The sequence below is a fragment of the Plectropomus leopardus genome, chromosome 20, assembly GCF_026936395.1.
Source record: "Plectropomus leopardus strain MGB_pleo_1.0 chromosome 20, ASM2693639v1, whole genome shotgun sequence".
NCBI classification, from domain to species: domain Eukaryota; kingdom Metazoa; phylum Chordata; class Actinopteri; order Perciformes; family Serranidae; genus Plectropomus; species Plectropomus leopardus.
The window spans coordinates 716,481-744,171 of NC_142195.1; the positions used below are offsets into that span (position 1 = coordinate 716,481).

The following is a 27,691-nucleotide window of genomic DNA, read 5'->3' on the forward strand; positions in this document are numbered from 1 at the left end:
ACCATCTTGAATCCTCTGGCCTGCTTACTCTGCTTTTCCAGTCCTAGTGGTACATGTACATGGAGTAGTTCATTTTTTATTTGTGATTACGCATGCACTCATCAATATCTGCCCTTTTTTTTTCCTTTTGTTTGTTTGTTTATTTGTCGTTATGTTTGTTTTTGTTTTCTTATTTCCTGTTGCTGTTGTTGTTCTTGTAGTTATTATTTATGATTACCTTTTTACGACTATACTGCTTGTCCCCATGCATTTTTTCTGTCACTGTCTCTACAAACAACCTTGCTTTGCTGTATTATTTGTTTAGTTTTCCACCAATTTTATCTCTTATGGACATGTATGGCCTTAGTTTTGTATGAAAATTTCTTGAAAATCTCATAAATAAATCATATGTAAAAGAAATTCAGAGTATGGGCCGGGGGCGCGGTACACTATGACAAATAGAATTGGCTGAAGAGTTTTCCAGGATGGGTGAGAAAGTAAAAGAAAAAGGCTTTCAAATGAACTATAGTTTAGCTTAGCCTTAGTGTGAATTGCTAAGCTTGAATCAAAAATAGCAGCGACTCCCCCTCCTCTGCCAGTGTCCCGCACAACGTGACTATTTATATGACCAGGAGGAGTAGATTCATTCAGGCTAACGTACTCTTCAGGACAAAGCCAGGTCTCAGTGAGGCATAATAAATCAATATGGTTATCCAATATTAAATCAGTGACTAAATGAGCCTTGGTTGATAAGGATCTAACGTTCAAGAGTCCGCATTTAATTCTCCTGTTATGATGCTGTTGGACAGGAGATGAGTTAATTTTTATGAGATTTTCTTGTACAACTCCCCTTTTGTTTATTTTAGCTTTAAACAAATGAAGTGGCCGGGGGACAGACACTGTTTTTATAACATTTACATTATGGGTGTGTGACTGTGCTAGAGGAAGCTCAGAGAAGCGTGTAAGACTGCGACTCTGAACCCTGGTCCCAACTCTGGTTTGTCATGGCTTTGGGCCTCTAATAAACTCAGCCAGATTCCTAGAGAGTAGAGCGGCTCCATCCAAAGTGGGATGGATGCCGTCCCTCGGGATAAGACCAGGTTTCCCCCAAAAGGAGTGCCAATTATTAACGAAGCCCACATCATTTGCTGGACACCACCACGACAACCAGTGGTTGAGTGCTGACATGCGGCAAAACATGTCATCACTGAAGGTGTACATATCAAATATGATATATCTGTACAGTAAAAGGCTTTCACCCCGAGGCATAATTAGCAAAAAGAGAGCCGTGAAAGAAAACAGAACATCCAAACTGCTAACAAACAAGAGCACAAATATTAGGGTGAGAAAGCAAATACAGAATAGGTATTTTTGTATAAAATAAAATAAATAAATTTAAAGGGAAAAAAAAAGAACAAAAACAGTATGACTAGTTGAACAGTATGCTGTGATTTGCATGGGGAGATGCTTCTTTATGGATGACTGCTAGGTGGTATAAGGCAAAACTACGTAAACCTACGTATGTCAATACCAGGTCCCAAATGGAGAAGAATTTATCTCTACACCCTCTTTGCGTGTATTTTATCCTTTCTAACTGTATGAATTGCATCAGGTCGCCCAACCACAAAGAAACTCTAGGTGGGTTTTTTTATTTCCAATTTAATAATTTGCCTGCATGTTTTAAAAGCAATAATATTTTTATGTCTTTTCCATGTTATAGAATGTTTCCTATCCGTAAGACCAAATACGGCTGCTGTTGCATTGGGTCGGAAGTCAATATTAAGTTCTTTTGATAATGTTTCAAATATCACAGACTAATAGGTTGCCAAGGCAGGCCACGACCAAAACATATGGGTTAAGTTGGCAGGGGTATTATGACACCTATCACGCCTCGCATCTGTATAAGGATATATTTTAGCCAGCCTTGCCTTGGAAAGATGGGTGCGATGTAAGACTTTGAACTGTATCATGTTCAGTTTTGCACAGGAGGAGCTGTCATTCACTCTTTGTAAAGTGCTGTTGCAAATGTCCTCCTCTAAGTCCTCCCCCAGTTCATCCACACAGTCTGCTCTAATTTTTACTGAGGTTATAAGCCGTTTATTCTTGAAATTAATCTTGAGTTAAAGGGAGGTTCTAACACTTCATTTAAACATGGGGCTAAGGGTATGTGTGGAAAGCTAGGGTCATGGTGCTGAAGGAAGTGGCGGAATTGGAAATACAGAAATAAACTGGACCGTGGGAGGCCAAATTTGGATGATAAGTCCTCAAAGCTACACACAGTCTATATACATATCTTTAAACTTTAAAATGCCATGTCTTTGCCAAAGAGAGAATTCAGAGTCTAATATAGCTGGGGGGAAAAGATGATTATTGCACATAGGACTTATGTGGAAAGATTTTTAAACCCAAAGTTCTGTCTACACTGAAACCATATCTTTAGGGTATTTATGACGACTGGATTTTTAGTAAAGTGTGGAATAGAGAGGGGAAGACTGGAAGTGACCAGGGCTCTGAGGGATGTTGAGATGCATGATGTGGTTTCAAATTGGCACTAGTGTGTATAAGGAATGTAATTTAGGCCTCTGTAGCAATTCTAACTAGGGCCCGACCGATTCATCAGCCGGCCAATTTAATCGGCCAATTATAGCCATTAGAGAATAATTGTCAATCTGCCAAAAGCCGATGTTATTTTTTTAATTTTTTCACTAAAAAATGCAGGGAATATGGTGTTTTTCTTAGAAATTATGTCCTTGTGTTACGTATCCAGTAGTGGACGCTCCGACTCCTTTCATGTCACACTCCAGTGACCCCACAGCAGAGTGAAATAGCGAAGACTGAAGAGCCAGTAGCACATTTACTAAACCAAGTGGTTTGCCTCAATGGTAAGTTTATAACTAGTTTTTGAAATAAACAATAACTCAATAAGTTTCCCATTTCCCATGACATGCCTTGTTGTGTCTATCACGCTTGACTGATATGTTAGGAAGCTACAGTTAGGATAACCTACCTTAAATATTACCTTGCTAAACACTTTAACCGAGTCAGTAACGGCACAATGAACGTAATGCTGCTGAAAATAAATGCAGCCCACAGACTGTGTTTTTTAACTTATGGCTTTGAGGAGGAAAAAGCATTTCTGGTCGAAGTTATAACTTCTATGGAGGAAAGAAAATGTGAACACACGTTTAGAGGACATCAGAGAGGCGCATTTCAAATCATGTTTTACCAGAGACTTTTATGACGCTGTTTATCCACCTACCTATTACCTACAGATAATAATTTATTAAATACACTCACTGACCACTTCATTAGACACTGCGCAATGTAATGCACACCAATAACAGCCCTGCGATGAATTCTACTTCAATAAATGTATTACTTTGTAAATGTTGACACAAGACTTCTTAATGTTTACTGAGATGGTAGTGGGTGTTGATGTTGGTGTGGAGAGCAGTGTACTGAGAGGTGTTCAGGATATTTTGACCATCTGATGCATGTGAGTCCGCTACCACCTCAATAATAACCTTAACTCACTGGTGAAGGAGTGTGTAATATTTGTGCAGCTTCTGTAAGCCAGGGATCCATCAGACAAAAAGCAAAAAATACAACCCTTTATGAGGAAGCACAGGGTAAGATGACACAATCAAAGAAAGTGTCACAGTCATAGACTCAGCCCACACTCATGCAAGCCTTTGATAGGACCACAAAGTGGACCCCCGATGACCCAAGAGCAAAGGAAATGGACAAATTGATCATGGAGGTGATTGCAACTGATATGCTGCCCTATGCGGTTGTGGAGGGTACAGGCTTTAAAAGATTACTGGCCAAGTCAGAGCATAGGTATCCTCAGAAAAGTGAGAAGTATTTCCGTGCTGAACTGATGGACGAAATGTACGCACAAGTTGCAACAAGAGTTAAGCAACTTCTTTCAGTGGAAAATGCAGGATACAGCATTTCCTTTACTACTGACTGTTGGTGTGGAGCAGCTGAGGCTCTCATGAGCTTAACTGCTTACTTCATTGACAAGAACTGGGTGAGAGTCCGGGTTGTGTTAAATGTAAAGGCCATGTTTTTTCATATGCTGCTTGTTCCACATAATTTCTTATAATAAGAGTATTTGAAAATAGTAAAATGTTCTTTCAATTTATATCTTTGTAACAAGCATTTGGAATTATATTTAGGCCATCAAAAGCAGGTGTTCCATGGCCAAAGCAAATAGCAGTGGACTAATTGGACACCCCTGACAGTTGAAAATGCTGTGATGGCCTACTGTTTGTGATCACCGAAGCTTTGGAGCTGGGAAGTTCAGTCTCAGTCCTGTGCATTGTGCTTATGGAAGGTGCCTGGACATTATTAAAGAAATTTTCCATGTCAGTACTGTCATTTGTCATTTCTGACATATATAGTTTTGAGTAAAATAAGGTAAATGTGTCATTAATTTCTTCTGGGTCAATTGTTAATTCACCATTTACTTTCCCTATTTGTGGGATTTGTTGAGAGACTGAGTGGCTCTTCATCTGCTGTGCTAATAAACGGCCAGCTTTATCGCCATGTTCATAAACATATCTCTTTGATTTTAACAAAAGTTGTTCAGTCTTTTCAGTTGATAACAAATTATATTGTGTTTGAAGGTCCAGGTTTCTTTTGAAGAGTTCTGGGGAGCGGGAGATAGAGTTTTGAGCATCCACCACATTTATTGATTTAATGAGCTCTTCCTGTTTAATTCCTTTCATTTTGTTAATTTCAGCAGCATACCAAATAATCTTACCTCTGATAACAACTTTTAGGGTTTCCCAGAGAAGGAAGGGGGAAATGTTATCAGTTTTGATTAGTTCTAAGAAGTCATCGTTTTTTGGGATATCGCACCATCAGCCAGTAAATTTTTGTCAATTATATATTTATATATATCATAATTCAATTATAGTTGAGTATTCAGTTTTTGTGACAAAGTGCACAGGGGTTCTGTCAATAAAAAAGTAATTTATTCTTCTTATTATTATTATTTATTATATTATTTATTATTTATTATATGAATGATACAGGGGAAAAGAAGGAAAAGGATTTACTTTGAGGGAATAGAAAACAACAAGGGCTGACACCCCCAATACTTGATTAATAACACAAATAAGATCACCACCGAAAATTAGTTGTTGAGAATTCAAATCCACTATTAATGAAATAGTTTTTCTCATAAATTCATCATCATCCTACTTTGGAACGTAGATGTTAACCAAAACAACAGGTTCTTTGAAGAGGAACCCAGGTACCATCACATATCTCACTTGTAGATCTGAGATAACAGCAGTTGCATTGAACTGAATCTTTTTATGTATCAATATAGCTGTTCCACATATTTTTGAATTTTAATTTGAATGGAAAACACTCAGTAAGTGAGTTTCCTGTAAAAATGCAATGTCGCATTTTAAATATGTAAGATGATTGAATATTTTAGCTCTTTTTACAGGCCCATTTAATCCCTTTACGTTCCAACTAATAAATCGTATAGCCTTTCTTGTGTTAGTATTAGTTTCCATGTTCAACCAAACAGTACAATGGTGATAACAATAACAAAGTTTGAGAAAGGTTGAAAATAAGTGCCCACCTTCATAAGTGGTATCTCTAAAAAACCAAAATAAAATAAAGTCTGCAAAAATCTAGTGGTGTCTCTACCCGTAACCCTAGCCCATATCCCGAACACGAACAAAACTAGAACTAAGGCAATACTTGTCCCTCTCTCTGAGGCAAGCTGCAGGCTACATGTGTTGAGAATTTATTTGAAGGAACATATTGTTTGTAAGAATTAAGAAGTTGAAATATAAGTTAACATTAATATTCATAACAGCAGTTAATATGTTCAGTGTGTAGAAAAAAGAAAGGACCTGCGCGAGGTGATGACGTCAGTTGTTGTTGTTGTTGGCTGCCGTGCTGTACCTCTCGTTTAGTTAGTGCACTATGTATGAAGCTTGGTAAAAAGGAAGACCCGGACATTGGCCGTGTGCGAGAGATGCTGGCTGTGTTGTCGGCTAAGGAGGACAGCTTGCGCGAGCTTGACCACGTAGTGGAGGAGCACACCGCTGGAGGGCGTGGGCGGAGATTGAACTAACAGAGGAATACAGAGACCGCATCATCGTTAGGAAGCGCTTGAGCTCACCAGAAGTGATCAGAGCACTGCGAGACTGTGATAACGACAATCCCGGCCTGCTTTCGGCTAAGTGATGCTAAGCGCCAAACTCATGACTCTCAGCACAACAACCCGATCGATGAGACTGCGAAGCTGATGATCGACAAATTCAGCGAGATGTAAGTTTATGGCAGGAATTTTGGAGCCAATATGAGACTGCTATTCATAGCAATGATGCCCTTTGCAAAAGAGAGAAGTTTACCTACCTGAAAACTTACCTCACTGGAACGGCTGCAAAGGCAGTAGCAGGGCTCACACTGACAGACAGTAACTATGATGCTGCAGTTGATATACTGCAAGGCAGATTTGGAAGGAAAGATCTCATTGTAAATGCCCACATGTCAAAGCTGCTGAATCTCACTCCTGTGAAGAAATCATCTGATGTCAGTGCATTGAGGCAGTTATATGATGACTGTGAAATTCAAATCAGAAGCCTAGAGTCACTGGGAGTGGTATCAGACACCTATGGAGGTATGTTATGCCCAATACTGCTCCAGATGATGCCAGAGGACATGGCTCTTGATTACAGCCAATCAGAGGGAGATGAGGATGAGTGGAGGGTGCCTGATGTGCTCAAGTTCCTGCAGAAGAGGTTCAGAGCCGAGAAGAGCTTTGCAAATGATGAGATCATATAACCAGAGAGGAACCAGTCTGCTAACAAAACATGCAGCAACTCATATTCAGCCAGTGACACAGAAACTAAAGAAACCAAGCATGACATCCGCAGCTGCACACACTGCCAACCAGAAGACACAAAACTGCCTGTTCTGTGATAGTGCTGAACACAAATCTGAGAACTGTCCAGACCGCAGGTGTCAGCACGTGAAAAGCTGAAGAGAGCTTGGCAGGTGCTATGTGTGTCTGGGGCCCAAACACATCGCAAGGTTCTGCAGGTTAAAGGGCATGTCATGTGCCACATGTGGAGGCAGGCATCATGCAGCCATTTGTGAGAAAAGTGAGGCACCCCCCCCTGCTGTTTCTGCCAACATGGACACTGTTATCTCCTCAGTAATTCCCCAAGCAGAAAAGGGTGAGCTTGATGGTGACAACACTGTGCTGCTACAAACCGCCAAGGCCTGGGTTGTAGGGCCCACAAGCAGGAAGATGGTCCGCTGCTTGCTAGATGGAGGCAGCCAGGGAGTTTGTGCATGAGAATGTGGTGAGGCGCTCCAGCTACCTGTCATTAGACAAGGGACAATTACCCTTCACATTTGGCTCCTCTGCTCCAACAACGGTGAAGCGCAACATAGTGAAGCTCAGCTTGGAGAATATCTGGGACAAGCGACAGAGCATTGAAATAGAGGCAGTTGTGACCCCTAAAGTGTGTACAGCATTGATGAAGGTCCCTGGTGAACATATACAGAAAGAGATGAAAGGAGGGTCTCCAACTACTTGCAGACTTCGCTGGAGATGACAAACCTGAGCTTTCTGTGCTAATTGGCTCAGATCATTACTGGCAGATAGTATCAGGCCGGGTGAAAGACTGACAGAGAGCCTGGTGGCACTGAGAGCACCTTCGGGATGGGCAGTACAGGGCCCAGTGGCAGTGTCCAGCATGACAGAGACAACATGTATGCAAATTCAGCTCAGTGAGGATGCACAGATTGACAAACAGCTGCATGCATTCTGGGAGCTTGAATCTCTGGGCATCACAAGTGAGAAGCCTGAGAGCCCAGAGGATGTGGAAGCATTGCAGCGGTTGAGAAACCACCATCTTCAAAGATGGGCGTTACCAAGTGGAGCTGCCATGGCGACAAAACCACCCTCCACTCCAAGACAATTACCGCATTGCAAAAAGGAGGCTGGAGAATTTGAAAGGGAGACTAGAAAGGATGCCACACTCTACAGCAGATACAATGAAGTTGTGGAGGACTACTTAAACCAAGGAATGGCTGAGGATGTGCCAAGGGAGCACACCTTACAACCAAGCAATGAGACATACTACTTACCTCATCACGCTGTACTAAGGAGGATAAGGTGACAACAAAACTACGGGTTGTGTTTGATGCTTCATCCCACGAAGATGGAAGTCCCTCACTAAATGACTGTCTCTTAACAGGTCCTAATCTGAATCCAGATCTGATGAGTGTTTTGATCAAGTTTAGACTGCATGAAATTGCATACATGGCAGACATCAAGAAAGCCTTTCTGCAGATCTCACTCTCAGAAAGAGACAGGATGCTGTAAGATTTCTGTGGTTCACAGGCCCCACCAGCAGAAGAGAAGGACGAGAAGCTCGCATGCTCAGGATGACAAGAGTTGTGTTTGGAGCTTGGTCAAGCCCTTCCTACTCGCAGCCACCATAAGGAAGCACTTGAGACAATATGAGTTAGAACACCCACAAGTGGTGGAAAACATCAGCTCCTCACTTTATGTGGATGACTTTATTTCAAGTGCAAGTGAAGTGACAGAGGCCCATGCAGTGACAACAACAGCCAAGAACATTATGTCTGCCGCAGGCATGGAGCTATGTAAATGGGTGTGTGAACTCTCCTGAGCTCAAAGAAAAATGGCAAGAAAGCTCAATGGATTGCACTGTACAGCCAGAAACATGCGGGTCAGTGCTGAAGGTTCTGGGCTTGGTGTGGAGACCAGTCACCCGATGATTTTGTGTTCGACCTCAGGGGCTGCTTGATATTCTGAAGGAAAGGCAGAACACAAAGCAAGCGTTCTGCAGTCCTCTGCTAGCATTTTTGACCCTCTAGGGATTCCTGACTCCCTTCACCATCAGAATAAAGTGCTTATTCCAAGAGATGTGGGAGAGAGGGCTCAGGTGGGACGAGGAACTGCCGCCTGATTTGACAGAAAAATAGCAACAGTGGTGTTCAGAGCTCCCTCAACTGCACCAGCTGTCAATCCCACGGTGATACGAGACACACTGCAGCAGAATGGCCATGATGTAAAACTTCATGTATTCTGTGACTCAAGTGAAAAGGGCTTACTGTGCAGTTGCTTATCTGCAGGGAGAAACAAAGGATGGAGAAGTGACCATAAGTCTGGTTGCGTCCAAGTCCAGAGTGGGCCCACTCAAAAGGATGACACTGCCACGCCTGGAGCTGATGGGAGCTGTATGGCAGCCAGGCTGGGAGCACCCTCATGAAAGCGCTGCAGCTAGACAGACACAACTCAGACTATGGACCGACTCTATGATAGTGCTACACTGGATTCGCAGTCCTGCTCACAAGTGGAAACAGTTTGTAGCAAACAGGTGACAGACATCCAGGCTCAAACCGACCCACAGTCATGGTCTCACTGCAAAGGAAAATGAACCCAGCTGACCTTCCCACCAGAGGCCTAACAGTTGCAGGATCTGAAGCAGAGCACATTGTGGTGGATTGGTCCTTGTGTTCTGATGTCACCTGAGCAGGCGGAGAGCACTCAGGATGATGTTCAGGAAGATGAGGTAAAATCTGAACTCAGATCCAAATACCAGATTGCTGTACAGCTGGTTAATCAAGACACAGACTACTTAAAACCTGTATTATGTTTGGAGAAGTACAGTAAACTAAAGACAGTGCTCCGAGTGACAGCCTGGATGAAGAGGTTGTCACCAACACCCGCTCAAGCACAAAAATTGAGTGAGAACTGACAGCAGAAGAGCTGAATGAAGCAGGAAAACATTGGATAAAGGTGACTCAGATCCAGTGTTTCAGCTCAGAAATTGATCTGCTGAAGGCAGGAAAATGCCCCAACACACTGACTCCAGAATCCGAGAGCTAAAACCATTTCTGGATGAAGATGAGCTGCTCAGTGTGGGAGGAAGGCTCCAGCATTCTGACCTTTCTTACAGAGAAAAGCACCCATGGATTTTGCCCAGCGACCACAGATATACAGAAATGTTGGTGCAGTATCAGCATGAGAAGATAATGCACAGGTGTCACGGAACACTTTAGTGCAAACTAGAGAGAAATATTGGATTTTGAGGGCACGACAGGTAGTCAAGAAGGTTGTGTCAAGATGTGTACTTTGTAAAAAATTCAAAGCAAGGGCTGGACAACAGACTACTGCACCACTGCCAAGGGACAGAATAACAGAAATTACGCCCCCATTTGAGATCACAGGTGTTGATTTTGCAGGGCAGCTCTACGTGAAAACACAGAGCTCCATGACAAAATCATACATAAGCGCTATTCACTTATTGCTGTAACCAGGCAGTGCATTTAGAGCTGGTCTCAGATCTGTCCACGGAGAACTTCCTGCTAGCTCTGAAAAGATTCATCTCAAGAAGAGGATTATGCAAAGGTGATTTACTCAGATAAGCAAGACCTTCAAGAAAGCTGATCAAGATTTGAAGGAGCTCTGGAAAGGCATCAAAGATCCACAGCTACGAGAGTTCTTCTCAGAGAAGGGCATCTCCTGGCGGTTCATCGCTGAAAGAGCAGCCTGGTGGGGCGGATTCTGGGAAAGGCTGGTAAGGTCTGTCAAAATTATTCTCAGAAAAGTGCTTGGCAGAGCTAAACTCAACTTTGAAGAAATGTGCACCATTCTAACTGAAGCTGAAGCCATAATAAACTCGAGGCCGCTCACTTATGTGCACAATGATGTGGATGAGCCACAGCCACTGACACCTGCTCACTTCTTGGTGGGTCAGAGGCTGACATGCCTGCCCCCTAAGCCATTTCCGGCTGACACTAACCATCCAACAGCAAACAAGGAGGAGATGACACGTAGGTGGCGATACAGACAGAGACTTATGACCAACTTCTGGAACAGATGGCGGAGAGAATATTTGCTGGATTTGAAGTCAGCACATCGCTGCGACACCCCACAGCCTTCTCTGCTGAAGGTGGGGGATGTTCAAGCTCATCGGAGAGGATAACACCAAAGGCAGAGCTGGAGACTGGGAAGAATCGAGGAACTGTTTCCAGGTCGTGATGGCCTTGTGAGATCATGTGCAGTTCGCACTAGTTCAGGGACTGTTCTGCGGAGACCCATCCAGCTGTTGTATCCTTTGGAGCTTCAGATAAACTGTAGTTTATCGGGGGGGAGGATGTTGAGAATTTATTTGAAGGAACATATTGTTTGTAAGAATTAAGAAGTTGAAATATAAGTTAACATTAATATTCATAACAGCAGTTAATATGTTCAGTGTGTAGAAAAAAGAAAGGACCTGCGCGAGGTGATGACGTCAGTTGTTGTTGTTGTTGGCTGCCGTGCTGTACCTCTCGTTTAGTTAGCGCACTATGTATGTTTTCCCTTTTTTAATTCACTAAAGGACGTTCGCTTTCAATCAGAAGTCTCGCCTCGTCATTTTTTGTGACAAGCAGAACCTGCAACAACATGCTATTTCAGAAAACTTCTGGTAATACAGCCTCTTAATACCTCTGCCCAAGGAGGCCCCCAGTGATTTGTAAAAGCCTTAATCAAAAACTTTATTCATTCGAAGTGAGAACGAAAAAGTATATTTATATATCACTATTAGACAGAACAACATCTGTAATACAATGATCATTCTAAGTGTGTGAAACACAGCCTATGTGACAGAAATTAAAATAAAATAAAATAAAAAAATAAAAGAGTTATCTGTATAACAGAAAAGCTGCAGACGTGCATGTGTAATGTGGATTTGCCCAGCAGTGACATCAACCAGTGTCTATACCTTGAGTCCGTGGGTTGCTGACAGGGCAGGATAACACAGTAAATATGCACAGTTCAAGAGGTTACCTGACTCCAACTGTACAGTCCAATGCAAAGAATGAGAGAAAAAAAAACCTTAAACAAACATACAATCCTACTCCTTTCCAAACCTGTCATGGTAAAACTTGAGCTTCATCAGGCGAGTCGAAAGTGAGCACGTCGTCCCCAAACATCATTCGCAGCTGGGCCCGGTATAACAGGTAGAACTTCATGTTCTTCTGGTACAGGGCATTGTTTAACACCATTAAATGTTGCTAGCTTTTTAGCGAGAGCTGTGCCTACATCCTGATAGACCCGATATACTTCATCCTGATATACTTCAGCTTGTGATTTCTGGCCCAGCACAGTAAAGTTTCTTTCTGCTGGTATCTGGAGAAACAAACCAGGAACGTGCAGGGGGATATCCCACAACCAGTCCTAAATGTTGGGGTCCGGTGGGCTCTCTCCAGCTCGAGCGGTGCAGGAAAAACATGGGCTCTTGTTGCTTGCATCAACACCTCCGACATGAATTTCACTGGGTCTTTGCCAACCTCACTACCTTTGGGAATGTTTACTATGCAGAGATTAGCGCTCCGTGACTGGTTCTTGAGGTCGACAAGCCTGTCAAGTGACAAAAGTGGTGGACTCAGCTGTTCAAAGTTATCACCGGCTACAAACTCAACGGAGGTAAGGCAACTCCGGAAGGAGTTCACTGTTGTCTGTAGTGAGTCCAATGATGCCTGCAGTGGTTTGACGGCTTCTTGGATCAAGAAGGAGATATCGTCCCTTAGTGAGGTCCTTTGTTTTCCAAATTCTGCAGACAGTTGATCCATGGCAATGACTGCAGCGGTCTCGGTTTCTTTAGGTGCCGTCGAGGTTTTTGTCGAAGGCGGTAGGTTGTTAGCTGCAAGTGATGCTAGCTTACCTGCAGCGCTAGTGGCAGCATGTGTGGCCGGAGTTTGTACGCTGTTAGCTGGTCTGGAGTTCTTAGAATTGCTCATCTTTTCGAGAAAAAGTCTGTGCAAGGTCAAGTAATGGCAGATATGTCAAAGTTTTGAGAAGTGGACTAAGAGCCCTCTTGAGTGCGTCCTCTCCCTACATATCTCAGCCGTAAGGTTTACATGCTTTAATGTTAAAAAAAAAACATCATGTGTCTCACACTTCCCTCTGCTGCAGCACCTCTGACTGAAACAGTCTGTCTGAGCTTATGTACCGCCTCCCGAGAAGCCCAATCTGCTTTGATTGGCCAGCTGGCTCTATACACACTCAAACAAGCCCCCAGGAAGTGCGCCAGGCGTTGATACAAATTTTACATAGTGGCCAAAAGTTGAATTACCATGTTCGGGTTGGTCACGTGATGCACACTGGCCCAGAAAGACTTTTCCCCGTTGACATACACAGGGAAAGAGACGCCTGTAAATCATTTAATCATTTTTTGTGAGGGTCAGAACCCCTGCAAAATGGCTTATATCCCTGTCTAAATTTTAACCATCCAGTTCAATAACATTTGTTAAGTCTAACAGAGCTGCAAGATTACATTTTTTAGACTGTCTTTCAAGCTAGCAAGTCACTAATCCGGAGGTCGGTTTCTCCGCCAGCAGAAATTACCCGCTTTTTCTGTGTTTTTTCTGCTTTATGCACCAATGAGCAGCTCTCATAGGAATGAACGAGGCCCCACCCCCATGGCTGTATCCAGACTTCTATATGATACATCCATGCATTCAAAGCACATTCTTTCCTATTTGTTACATTGTGATGTCACTAAGTTATGTAAGTCAACAGTAAAACTCAGGCAACAGGCAGCTCAGGAGCAGTGTCTTTTTAGGGATCTTGGCTGCAATCTTTGCTGCAATCTTGGCTGCGCCTGGATCGCAGTGATGGCTCTGCTGATGATGTGATCCTGATTTTGGTCGTGCTCGTGCTGTGGTTGCACTGATGCTGTACCTCCGGCTTGCCTTGATCTTGGTGTTGGTTGTGCTGTTGCTGTGGTCCTGTCTGATGCCATGATCCTGCTTGACGCAACCTTCTACTGCCATTATGATGAGTCATGCCTCCACTATTAATTTACGCATGGGACTCTTATCAACACTTATGATATTTGCATGTAACATCACATGCTATCAAAGAGTGCATTTAGTAATTTTACGTCTATCATTATTGTTATATGATATGCTATTGTAACCATTATTGCTGTGCTTCTCTCTCCCTCTCTCTTCCCCTCTCTCTTTCTCTCTCTTTTTCCTTTTTGTCATTACTGTAATTTAATTGTTATTTATGACATCTATTGCACGTCTGTCAATCCTGGAAGAGGGATCCCTCCCCAGTCGCTCTTCCTGAGGTTTCTACCTTTTTTTACCCCCCATTACAGGGTTTCTTTGGGGAAGTTTTTCCTTTGATGATGTGAGAGTCTATGGTCAAAGGGATGTTGTATGCTGTAAAGCCCTCTGAGGCAAACTGTGTTTTGTGATAATGGGCTTTATAAATAAAATTGAACTGAATTGAATCAAGGGAGAGAGAGCTCCCTTTGGGTTAGGCTTTGGGCTTCATTACTTAGGAGACCTTTTACAAGCAGAAAAATGCTACACAAAACAGAAAAGAAAAGGAAAACCCCCAAAAAGCATAATAGGGCCCCTTTAAATAAATGATCCTGTTACTTCTTCCACCACTTTATGTTATCATTAGGTTATTGGAATATTGAATGGGTTTTCTTTCACTCACACACAATTCTGAGACAGTTCTTGCACTGTTCACTGTTCACTTCTCCATCATCTGCTGCCGTCACTGTCTCTCCACTGTGACTTTGAGAAGGTGCCTTCACACACTGATTTTTCACGTGTAGTGAAATTAATTGAACATATTTAGTGCTGGTTTGTTTTGAGCCACACTGTAAAGTTATGCAACAAGACTTCTTGATGAAGAACGCTGGGTCAGATATTGCTGTGCAGTTAATGTGATGTGTTTTAAGTGCAACCTAAGCAGCACAGCGACTGCAACACACTCCTTCAACAGGGAAAAGGAACCAGACTCTTAAAAAGTTTTGCAAGTTGTGAAATGCTGTGACAAATTCTTAGTCATTTGTCTTTCCTTGTCAAATTTGTGAAATGAAATAGCTTACATTAGGTTATTTCTTTCTGTGTCTAAAAAGGAAATATTTTTGTGGAAAAAAAATCCTCTAAGTTTGTGTGTATTGTAGAACCAGATTGCAGAGTTTACAGACTTGTCAGTGAAAAGACACAGTTATTTCCATCTGTGAACCCTCTCTGATTTGTCTTATCTTACATCTGTTTCTTCACTGAAGACACAAAATTTTAAAACTGTGACAATTAACTGCTCAAAGTGGATAATTATTCTGAGTTGAATGCCCATGCTAGGCCATGCCGTTAAACTAATGTGTTGCTGTCACAGTGTTTTGACATGAGAACCTTTTGGGCAGCTTGAGAGATGAAAGTGCGTGTCACACGCCGGAAGTATGAGCATTGGCAACAAAGGCTGCCAAGTTTTCAGAAAACTTGAAGTGAGACCAGTTGGAAGTTGGCAAAAGTGCGTTAGGCACGTGTGTTTCGGTGGGACCCCAAAGACATTCATTTTTAAGCTGTTTTTTTTTTTTTACTTAAACACGATTATTTACGGACAATTTTCCAGATTCAGAACTTCTAATCCTTACCGTGAGAATAAAAGAATGGACAGAGAAATTCAACAATTTGGAGGTCAAAGAGTAACCTTAGTATTTTAATTATGTGGACAGGATGAAGTAAGTCAGTGAGGGACATTCACTCCTCTAGCTCGGTCCCCTACACTACAGGGTCTATCTGAAAACAGACTAGTCTGTGCAAAGTGAAGCTAAACATGTCCCAGACCCTTCACAGTACAGGACTCATATGTGATAAATATTCTCATCTAACTCTGGACAAGCCTGCACATAAGCATTTTTCCCAAAAGGTGGGACTGTTCCTTAATCTGAGTCTTGTCCTGCCTCCAGGTTCCAGAGGAGAGGGCTCACAGAGTTCGGCTGGCAGCAGGAAGTGGTCTCAGGTCAGATGTTTGGAAAGTGTTCGTCAAGCGCTTTGGGAGGATCAAGATCAGAGAGGGTTACGGCCTAACTGAGGCTGGCATTGGCTTTCTCAACTACACTGATGAGGTCGGACCAATTGGGAGGGCGAGTTATTTCAATAAGGTCAGTAACCTCACCAACACTTAGTAATGTTTCCTCAGGACCTGACTCACTGTATTTCGTTACTTTTTACAGTCTTCTTCTTCTTCTCTTCTTTTCTTCTTCTTCTTCTTCTTCTTCTTCTTCTTCTTCTCCTTCTCCTTCTCCTTCTCCTCCTCCTGTGAAATCTGCCTTCCCATGCATGAAAATAAACACAACTTAAAACATAGTTCCATTTTTTTCAGATTAGGCGGCTGGCAAAGGTGAAGCCTTTCCTCGCACAACAGCACTTTGAAACAGCAATCCATGCCTTTATCACTTCTTGGCTGGATTACTGTAATGCACTTTATTTTGGAGTCAGTCAGTCCTCCCTCGCACGTCTCCAGTTGGTGCAAAACGCAGCCGCTCACCTCTTAACTGGAGTACATAAGAGGGAGCACATTACTCCCATCCTGGCCTCCCTCCACTGGCTGCCTGTGCACTTTAGAGTCCGTTTTAAGATTCTTTTATTCGTTTTTAAATTTTTCAATGTTCTGGCCCCATCTTATCTCTCTGAGCTCCTTCACCCCCACGCTTCTGTTCGGTGCCTCAGGTCAGCTGATCTGCTGCTCCTGGAGGTACCGAGGTCAAAACGGAAGCTCAGAGGGGATAGAGCTTTTTCTGTTGCTGCTCCTAAATTGTGGAGCGACCTTCCCCTCCACATTAGACAAGCCTCCTCACTGTCCATTTTTAAAACTCGTCTTAAAACCCATTTTTCTTCCTTGGCTTTCAACCCCGCATGAGACTCTGCTCCTGTTTTAGTGTTTTATGGTTTGTTTTAGTTATTGTTTTTAAATAGTTTTTTAAAAAACAAGAAAACAATTATCTTAGTGTTTATACCTGTTTTATTTCATCCATTTTTTAAATTTTTTTTTATTGTTTTATATCTGCGTTGTTTTGTCTATGTATGTACAGCACTTTGTTTCGGCTGTGGTTGTTTTTAAAGTGCTTTATAAATAAAGTTGAGTTGAGTTGAGTTGAGTTCTTTGACCTTCCACCTTTGAATTTTGCTCTAAGTGCCTGTGAAAAAAGTCTCAACCAGGGCGGTTGAGATTTAACAAGTGAATTTATGTAATAAAAGTGTCAGATTAAAGCTGGGAGGTTAGGTAGCACTGAATGTTGACAGGTGCGATGGATGAACAGTAGATGCTCAGGACTTTCACACTGGAGGTTAGGATTTGAGTCTTTTGTATTGTCATACTTTTTGTTAACAAATCTAATCTCAAAGTAATATAAACTGTATAACTGGATTCCTATTATTGATGCATTACTGTGTTTATTGCTTGAATGGTGCAGATGATAAAGGTACCTGACAGTATTAACAGAGACCACAGCAAATTCTGAAATCAACATCTCAACGTGTATGACAGCCGTTCCATTCCATTCCAGCACACCTCATTTATGACTTAATGAGGTACTAATTAGGTAAACCACCTAAACCAATTATTACTTAAGAAGGAAAAGTATTAAAACCACTGCTGTGTTCATCATTATCCTCTTGCAGAAGGATCAGCTGGAATGCAACAACAGTGCCAGCAGTACTTCAAAAATAATTGAAATCAAAAATAACTATTGACCTCTGCACTTCTGCTTGGCTCTGTTGTCAGGCTTTAGAAAATCCACCTGGGATTGCCTTTTTCTTTTCTCAGTGTTTTCAGAAACATTTTCAAGTGTAGTGCCCTTTTCCTTTAACAGCCAAAGAGTTCCTATAAACATTTGAGGAAAGAAATGCAGTACACACACAACAGTCTGACTGCAGTTCAGGAGCAGTGATTGAAACATTTGACAGCTGTGTGAAAGACTCCATGTCTCTGATTGGTTGTCTTTGTGTTTTTTTGCAAAACTATGAGGAGGCTGAGGAGCATAATTAGATTATTTGCCTCTTTTACTACTGTCAGGATATAGTGACAACAAAAAAATTGTTATATTTGCTAAAAAGTTAATGTAACATATTTATCACTGCTATTTTAAAACAAATAATGGAGAAACACTTTATGTATATATATATATATATATATATATATATATATATACACACACACACACACACACACACACACACACACTTACTTTTTACTTTGCAGAAAGATTCTTATTAAAGCAAAGTGGTGGTGGGGGGCAACTCTGGCAAATGTGAGAGGAGCAAAGCCACCATCAGCAATGTTTAGGGAAAAATTATGACGGGGGGATAGACCAGCCGACTGTGGCCCTCTTGATGTGTATCAGGGGTTACACAGTCCCAAATAGCCTACTGATACTGTAAGGCAGGTTTAGTTGTACCGGCCATTGTCCCTTCCCAGCCTCTTCAAATGCATGGGTCCATCATGTGATGTCAGAGGTCAAGTAGAAGAGGTCAAACCACAAATAAAGGAAATTAAGACAGAAAGAGCAGAATAATTGGAATGTGATTACTAATAAGATGGATAGAGGAGCTAATAATGAGAAGGTGGAGCAGAAGAGGTCAGAGACGAACAATAAAAAGTACTGGAGGCCATTGCTGGCAACACCACAGGAAGAAGAGTAATGAGTAACATGCTGAATCAGCATTCACAGAGTTATAAGCAATGTTAAAAAAGCAGGAACAAGTATTTCCAAATTTCAGAATCACAATGCTAAAATGTATACTGGTAGCAGTGCATGGTACATTATAATGAATATTGATGTAGTGAGATGAAATGTATATACAGAACTCACAGACTGCTGTGTTAACAATGAGCTAGTGAAGCCTAGAACCTATAAGTCAGGTGGTAACTACCTTATCAATCTCAGCTCTCATCATTTTTACATTTGCAGCTTTCTATGCCCTTTGAGCTGCTGAGATATGATCCACAGACCTACGAGCCAGTCCGGACACACTCTGGAAGATGCATACAAGCACAGATAGGTACCATGTCCTTTAACATGAATAGGTACAAGTACCACAAAAGAGCTCATGTGTGCACTAAACATGCCTGTTGCTTGTATGTAGGAGAGCCAGGGATCCTGGTAGCTCCTCTGACAGCTATGAACCAGTTCTTGGGCTACGCTGGCAATCAGGTCCAGTCTGAGAAGAAGCTGCTGAAGGATGTGTTTAAAGGCGGAGATGTTTATTTCAACACTGGGGACCTCCTGCTCCACGATCACAGGGACTTTCTTTACTTCCGGGATCGCATTGGAGACACCTTCAGGTACCTTTACTGTGTTTCATTTAAACTGTATCAATGCAACTTTGCTAAGGTATTTGTATTTCAGTTGGCAAGTTAGTTGACAATGAAGATACAAAATTCAAATGTTATTTTGATGTCACATTGAATATAATGTGATCCGTATCACATATTGATTTGATCTATATCGCATATTGATGTAATCCGTATCACATTTTGGAATTTGGAATATATTTTTGAATGAAAAAGGGGACTGTGAACGTCATCCCCATCGGTTTCGTTGGAATTGACTTAGAGGGAATCTTTTGCGGCCAGTGTTGAGAGAAAGAATAATTAAAGTGACCAACAGCGACTCAGAGATACATGCATGTGCGTGAGCATTGTTAAATTATCACTAGCAAGACAGCAAGCACCAAATGTTTATTGGTAATGTTGGAATTCTCTCTAGTAGACAGAAGGTATAACAACCACGTGTTGATTGTGGTATTGGGATGCATAAGCCTTTATTTAATGGATAGGTACATAATATATATTAAAAATCAGGCTAAATTTGAGCATTAAAAATATGAATAGAAGTAGAATATTAAAAATGGCAGATGGGCTAAACTAAAAGTATGTCAAATAATTTTTCTGGACCATGGTTTCAAACTGATGTATGCACATACGATCATTTTTCTGATATGTTTGGTTTTAGTTGTTTGATGCTATAAAAGAGTGTAACATCCTGACTGACAGATGTGTGTTAATTGGTGTGCAAGCCATCAGTGGGGCTACTTGCAGTTGGGTCTGACAGGTGTATGAGCAGAAAGTCAACACCGCAGATCCACTTCCCAAACACTACTGCTCAGAATCTGGCTCCAAATAACATCACTATGCAAGATAACAGCGCCTGTATCTGGGACATTTTGGCTTCATTTTTGTAAGTGGACACATGCCCCCCTTCTTTATATACTGTACAGTCTAGATTCTACAGCAGTGTCAAACTGCAGCTGAACTGGCTTTGAAACAAAATCATCACAGTGTCAAATCACCTATAGTTGAGGGCTGTGTCAGTGCAGTAAAACACTGCTGTGAAGGATGGTCTCATGTATACGTTCTCACTCCTCGCTCTCTGAGCTGAAATCAACACAGTGAGAAGTCCTCAGTGGTGGTAGATCAGATCCATTTTTAGGTCACCCGAGGAGTGATGAAGCATTAATTATGTTGAAATGTATGACATTAGGATAAATCCCTTTAGATGCATCATGCCGTTTTTGAGGGGGCCCAAAACAAACATTTGTTAAACAGATGTAAAACAGAACAGTACTGGACACAGTGTTATAAGACATAATAACAAGGCTTTCACAAGTATTTAAGCCCACTCGGCTAATTGGTGTGTTTTTTTTTAAATATGGGAAAAGAGGCAACGAACAATTTGGTAACTAATGTTCCACATATTGCAAGAAATTGGTAGATTTAGAATTTTTTTTTTTTAAAGCTGGGGAAAATGTTGAAGAAATTTTTAAAAAAAAGCAAGGGAAAAACTATATTTATAATTATATATATGTGTATGTGTGTGTGTGTTGATCAGAGTTATTATAATTTTTAAGCTTATTTAATTATATATACATATATATATTTTTCGAGTCTTGTTTTCCCTTTTTGTTGCTGTTTCGTTTATTTTTCTATTTTTCTTTTTTTAACTAATTGTTTATTTATATACACATTTAAAGGTAATTTTCTTGTACTAATTTCTTGCTAATTTGTGGGTACTTTTCTTCTTTTATTGCTGATTGCCATACTGGACTAAAACCTCAGTGTGTGGTTCCTCCTCAGTCACAATGAACAATCACTTCAATAAGTGTGCTCAATGCTATGGATAGTCTAATATACAAGCAATACTAATCTAGATGTGGATGTAAGCAAAGCCAGGTGGACACACATGGTTGTCGGGTGTCTGCGTGTGTGTACGTATGTGTGTGTGTATGATGTGTGTGTGTGTGTGTGTGTTGGGTGAGAGAGGGAAGGGACAGAGGGGCAAGATGGCGGACGTGATCTTGTAGGAGGGCCACGTAGCTGAAGTAACTTACGCCAGATGTGGGACAAAGGATGTGAAAGCGGGAGATTTGAGCGGGACAGAGGTTCTACCAACACTGGTTCCACATGCTCCTTTAACTACACACAGGATGGCACACAGCAGACAAACAGTGTGCTCTAAATCTATGTCTGTAACAGTGGTAATGTGAGCTCTCTTAAGGAGCCGCTCACAGTAGGTGTGTGATCTTAGCAGGGTGTGCATCTGTATGTGTGTCTGTATGTGCGTGTGCATGCCCGTGAAGGTTAGTACACAGATGGAGAAAGGGAAAGAGGAAGAATAAAACAAATAAAAGTAAAAAAGAAAAACTCTCAAATGCTGCATGCAGTTGTGGCCACAAGGAGATACTACTAGTTGTCTTCCTATCTAAGAGTTGTCTTCCCATCACTCAGGGGCCGGTAAAACGAATCGATGTTCACTTACCGTCCACTGGTCTTTGTTTCAGATAGGAACTCAACGTATTGTAACCAGCACCCAGTGGCAGAGGCTAACAACTAACAACACGCTTGTATAACAGTAAATAGGCTCCTAGGGAGCGCAGTAACAAACAGTTATCAATAACACATCAAAAGGAACACACGAATAGTCTCCCTCTCATCCAGTGAGTAAAAAGAGATGCAGCCTTGTGCAGCGGCGCACAGCGGCACTTAAAGCCTCAGTGACATCATGGGAATTCCAGGGGTTTCTACCTGGGATCGGGCAGATTTCCACCAATGGGAGACGGTTTTTTGAATTTAAACAGAAAGTCGCACGTAGGTGTGAATTACCGGGCCGCTGGAGCTTAGGCACGCTTCTATTGTTCTTACAGCTCTGCTGGTTGAGAGGCCTTCTCTATTGTTCAGGACATGTGGGTGAGGTCCAAGCATCCCCCCTTTAGTCCTAAGGGTGGGGCGCTAAGTCTTTGGAGCAACCATGGGGCAAACAGTCCACGTGTTCCCATGAGAGCACAGGTTGAATAATCCACGTCCCTTAGGAGTGAAAATTCGTGCAAGTCCAAACAGTCCACGAAGATCATGTTCAGAGGCTAATGTCTGGGCACTGACACAGAGGCTGGTCTGGGCAGGACTGCTAAATATTTCTAGTCAGTTCCTATGTTGGGTTCACAATCACAGAGATATAAACAAATACATTCTTTCTCATTTCCACCACCAATTCTAAGACATTCTAATAAAAAAAGAAGAAAGAAAACAAAGAATAGAAGGAGGGAAAGGAATGTGAATAAGACAATGGTTAGGAAAGAGTTAGTGGGCCATCCTCCCTCCCATTGGAGGGTTGGGGCTAGCCAAGGGTATGGCTGCAGACTGGTGTGCAAAATGTGGTGACACCAGGAGGGCAGAATCCAGTCTGGCTTGTAACCTTTGAATGTGCTTGTACATGACATGTGCGATTATTGCTGTGATGATACAACCACTAAGCAGGAGCCCAAGGGCGGCTAAGCTGATGGGGGGGTCCTGGTAAGCTGGTTTGCCTGGATAGTTAGGAAACGTAGTGGAGAGACCAGTTGGTTTTAGGCTGAATCTTACCAGTTTGGTTCCCTCAATTAGCAGTTAGTGCAGCAGTGTGTCATCAATTGTGAGATTGTGACCGACAAATGCGTCCATGATCTCAATTTTTATGTCATGTCAGTCGTGGTTGAGATGATGGAGGATAATGTCGTTGACATGCACCATGGCTCCATAAGGGATAGTTAAAAACACGGTCTGATTCGGTAAGGTCAGTTTGGTGGTTGTATCATGGCAGTCATAAGACATTAGGACTTCAGTAGCAGGTGTGCTAGTAAGCCATCGGTTGCCAGCTCTCATTACTCTTGTCTCCATCCTTTCATCTTTGATGGACAGGCTAGCTTGGCATTTCAGTTCGAGGGCTTCCGTTCTGAGACTGCAAAGGTCACATATCTGAGGAAAGGATTATTTGGACAAACCCAGTGAATGTCTTTCGTGCACAGGTTAAGACTGGGGACAAGGTAAAGCAAGGGGTTATCCATGTGATAGGCGAGTCCTGGTGGTGTCTTGAGGTCAAGTCAAAGCAAGTCAATTTTATTTATAGAGCCCATTATCACAAAACATGGTTTGCCTCAGAGGGCTTTACAGTGTATGATATCCCTCTGCCCTTAGACCCTCACATCACCCAAGGAAAAACTCCCGAAAAAGAACCCCTGTAACGAAAAAAAAAAAGGAAGAAACCTCAGGAAGAGCGGCAGAGGATGATGAGGGATCCCTCTTCTAGGACGGACAGACGTGCAATGGATGTCGTAAATAACAAATGAAATACAATTGTGGCCAAAAAGAAAGAAAGAGAGAGGGGGTAGGGGGAGAGGGGGAAAGAGGCACAGCAAAAATGGAAACAGACCCATTTCATAATACAATAACAATAGGTGCGAAATGATCAAATGCACTCTATGATAATATTGTGGGAGTTGATAAGAGTCTCATGCATATATTGATACAGAGGTCTCCAAAGGCATGATCACAGCATCGGCGCAACCAGGACCAAGAGCACGATCAGGGCGAACGGTACAGTTTCAGTGCAGCCACAGCACGAGCACAACCAAGGGCATGGTCGAGGCGCCAGCACAGATATCACAACGATCAGGCACAGCCAGGGTTGCGGCCAGGATCCGAGAAAGCTAGGAAACAAGGGAGCAGGAATGCTCTGGAGAGGCAACAGGATTGGCATAGTGCAGTTCAACATAACCAAGTTGGTGAACAGTAAAAAGGATAAGCACTCAGTGAGGATCCTAGAGTCATTGATAAGCAATTACGACTTAAATATGAATGCCAGAGAGCAGTAATAGAAAAGAAAGAAAGAGAGAGGAAGTAGAGTCAGAGTAGTAGGTCTGAACAGACTCAAAACCACCCCCGCCAGATCGGGCTGAAAGCTATGCCACCTCTCCCTCCTCCCCGTCACACGGACGGGGATTTCAACTGAGCACAAGAAACTTGTGCTTCAGGAATATACACACTAACGAAACTAGGGTCACTAATCAGCTATTATGGCTTAAATATAAAGGTCAGAGAGTAGTGTTAGCCCCACTGCTCTCTGACTCCGATAAAAAAGTCCCCTGGCAAGTTAAACCTATGTCAGCCTAACTATGGGCAGGTCTGGGCAACCTTAGCCAGCCATAATTATAAACTTTATCAAAGAGGAAGGTCTTAAGTCCTTAACCGAAACTGGAAGATGGTTCCATAAGAGAGGAGCATGGTAGCTGAAGGCTCTGGTTCCTATCCTACATTTGGAAACTTTGGGAACCACAAGTAATTCTGCTTTTTCAGAGCACAGTGATCTTGAGGGTTGGTAAAGAACTATGAGCTGCGACAGAAAGGATGGAGCCTAACCATTTAGAGCTTTGTAAGTAAGGAGGAGGATATTAAATTCAGTCCTGGATTTTACAGGGAGGCAGTGCAACAAAGCTAAAACTAGAGAAATATGGTCCCTTTTCTTGGTTCCCGTTAGAACAAGTGCAGCAGCTTTCTGCACCAGTTTGAGCAACCTAAGTGATTTGTTGGGGCAACCGAATAATAGGGAATTACAGTAATCCAGCCTAAAGGTGAAGAATGCATGTACTAATTTTTCAGCATCTGTCTGGGATAGGATATGTTTAATTTTTGCAATGTTGCGCAAGTGAAAGAAAGCAGTCCTTGAAGTTTGTTTTATATGGGAGGAAAAAGATAAATCTTGATAAAATAAAACTCTGAGGTTCCTTGCTGATGTGCTAGAGGCCAAGGTAATGCCATGTAGAGTAATTAAATTGTTAGAAAGGGAGTTTCTGAGGTGTTTGGGGCCAAGAATAATAACTTCAGTTTTGCTTGCTAACTGCTTAGCTTTTAATTTTCCTAGTTTTTTCCTTTTTTTGCCTTTTTGTCACAAACTCCAACACATTCAAAAAGGTTCCCTACAACGATTAAATCATTTGGACGATAATCTTTGACATTTTTGTATCGGGATTATCCACTTTTTCTTCAGAAGAAACTTCATGTATTGACACAGAGCCATGGCAAGGGATGGTTCGGACCAGCGGGAGCTGCAGTCTGAACAGACCCTGTGTGACAAGAATGTGTTGAATCCTATAAAATCAAGAACAGGCACATCATGCCAGAACTGCTGGAAATATCTACAGGGAATCGCTGTGCTACAGACGAGGATTTTTACACTTGAAGCACCAAGAGGAATTCATGAGACACTCCCAATAACATCGAATGGTAAGACAGCTAGTTCTCCCTCAAGTATTTCAAACCTGGATGACACAGTGTCTTTCCCAAAACTTGCTAGAACAGACTGATACCACTGCTGCCTGGCATACACTTGGTGCTAAGCCAAAACAAAACAGAATCAGAAAAACAAATGCTGGTATCACAAAAAGAATTACAGCATCGCCAGGCATACAGCTAAGAAACAAACATCAACCACCGTCTGAACTAACTGTGAACGAGCCAGAGAGCAATTTTACAAATGGGAAGCAGGGAATTAAAAATGATCAGATTCACAAGGGGAAACGTGAAATTCGCAGTGGCTTACAGAAGAGGCACAAGGCACTCATGGACAAAGGATCTGTGCCAGAGGTGAGGGCGAGACATAACCTGCTTGTGGGAGACGATGCTATCAGTGCTGTAAACAATGAGAGGATCATCACATGCAGCTATCCAAGTGCTGAGTGCTGCCAGGAGCTGTCAAACAACCCTGGAATCCAACAGTTCATCGTGCATGTGGGAGCCGTTGACACCAGGAGAGGAGAATGTTTTAAAAAAGGATTTCTTAAAACTTTTTAACAGACTTGACAAGCTGAAAGTTCAGTCATTCATCAGTGGGCCTCTCCCAACGATTGACAGAAGGATCAATAAGTTCAGTCACCTCCTTGCTTTGAATACTTGGCTTTCTAATGCCTGTGAGTCTCAAGGAAGAAACTTTATTGATAACTTCAACCTGTTTTGGGAACAGGTGGAGCTCTTCAATCGAATGGGTCCCCACCTGAATGGATGTGGACTGATGCGACTGACAGACAATCTCTTACACTGTCTGAGGAACCAAAAACATACCGGGCCTTCTCCCAGTCAGCCAAAGTCTAACCCCTAACCCTAACCCTGACACTGCTCCACCTGCCTTCCCTGTGGATTTTCCTTTACGCCACCCCCACCTTAATTACCCAAGGATCTGATATTAAGAACAGCTAGTTTCAAGTTTGTTGGAGCAGGGCCTGAGATACTCTGCTGACAGGGAATTTGAATCAGATTTTTAGGATTGGAGGAGCTTACTGTCACCCTCTTATCTATTCTTTGCCTTGAGCCTGGAGCGATTTTACTCAGGATATTTGAAAATGGTTTGTTCAGCTTTATTTGGTTCGCATGAACCCATTTGTACATTGGTGACTGTCTTGGTTTTAAAACTTTGATCTGGTAAGCTACTGGTGAAGGTTTCCCCACGATTTTGAAAGGGCCTGACCAGCTAGGGAGGAATTTCTTGGCCTACATGGTACTCGCAGTGACGCAACCCTGTCATAGTAGGCTTTTGTCCCTTTTGCGCTGGCCTCCAGGTTCTCCTGGGCCCATGTGAATGTGGCTCGGCGGTGTTCTTGCAAGTTTGTCACATATTGGTGTGCTGTATAGGTAGTAGCAACACTGACATCCTCAGGATGGTACAGGAGGTGCAGAAGCAAGGTCATTTCTCTGCCAGTCATCATTTGACCTGATGGCCATCAGTACCAAAGGACGCGTCAGGTCCCAGTCTTTACCATTGTTGCTAACATACTTCTCGAGCATGTGGATAATGATACGATTAGCACATTCAACTTGGCCAGATGACATGGGGTGTTATGAGATGTGGAACTTGACTTCCACACCCAAGATCTCATACATGGCAATGATCACGCTGGAGGTGAAGTGGCGACCTCAATCTGAATCAACAGAGAGGGGAAGGCCCCAGTGGCTGGACGAATAGTTCATAAGGATGGATTGGATGCTGGGAGGCATTTGACCCACTTGATGAATGCGCAAGTCAACGTAAGGATGTATTTTTTACCTCAGGAAGACTTGGGGACAGGTCCAGTCCAGTCAACCTGAAATTGGGACCACGGGAATGTAATCCCCCTTTCCTGAAGTGGGGCTTGATTTAGTGGTTGGGATGGTTGGAACTGACAGCAAATCAAACATCCTTGGACATACAGTTTTGTGTCACGTGACATCGTTGGCCAATATGTGAACTGCTGGAGGGTTTTGAGTGTGGCTCTGTACCCTTGATGGCCTCCAACTGGGGAGTCGTGAGCATGAGCTAACATCACCTCCCAATGGTCCGTGGGGACAACCCAACGATTTGGTCCCTGGCCATTGTGGCTATAAACCAACAAACCTTTCTCCATTTTCGGTTGCGGCAAGTTATAATTGAGAGCTTGCAGCTCTTTGGATCCATCTGGAGGTGGCTGAAAGGCCTCTGCTGATGGAGTTTTAGCCACAAGCTGTCTGATGGCTTGAAGAGCAAGGTCTTGCTGTTGCGTGGTTACCAGGTCTGCATCACCAGGT

The 27,691-nt window shown here is 42.5% G+C and overlaps 1 protein-coding gene across 3 annotated transcripts in view; it reads left to right on the forward strand.

Moving 5' to 3' along the window:
- Positions 1 to 27,691, forward strand: part of LOC121959637 (long-chain fatty acid transport protein 6) — a 69,741-nt gene that overhangs the window by 29,259 nt on the left and 12,791 nt on the right. For all 3 annotated transcript variants that reach the window (XR_015775123.1, XM_088070919.1, XM_042509054.2), the window contains exons 5-7: positions 15,756 to 15,950; positions 18,759 to 18,849; positions 18,934 to 19,132. Coding sequence is in view for 2 of the 3 variants with exons in the window: in XM_088070919.1 (XP_087927045.1) it covers positions 15,756 to 15,950; positions 18,759 to 18,849; positions 18,934 to 19,132 (485 nt within the window). In the remaining variant the exon portion in view is untranslated. The remainder of the gene's footprint in view (positions 1 to 15,755; positions 15,951 to 18,758; positions 18,850 to 18,933; positions 19,133 to 27,691) is intronic.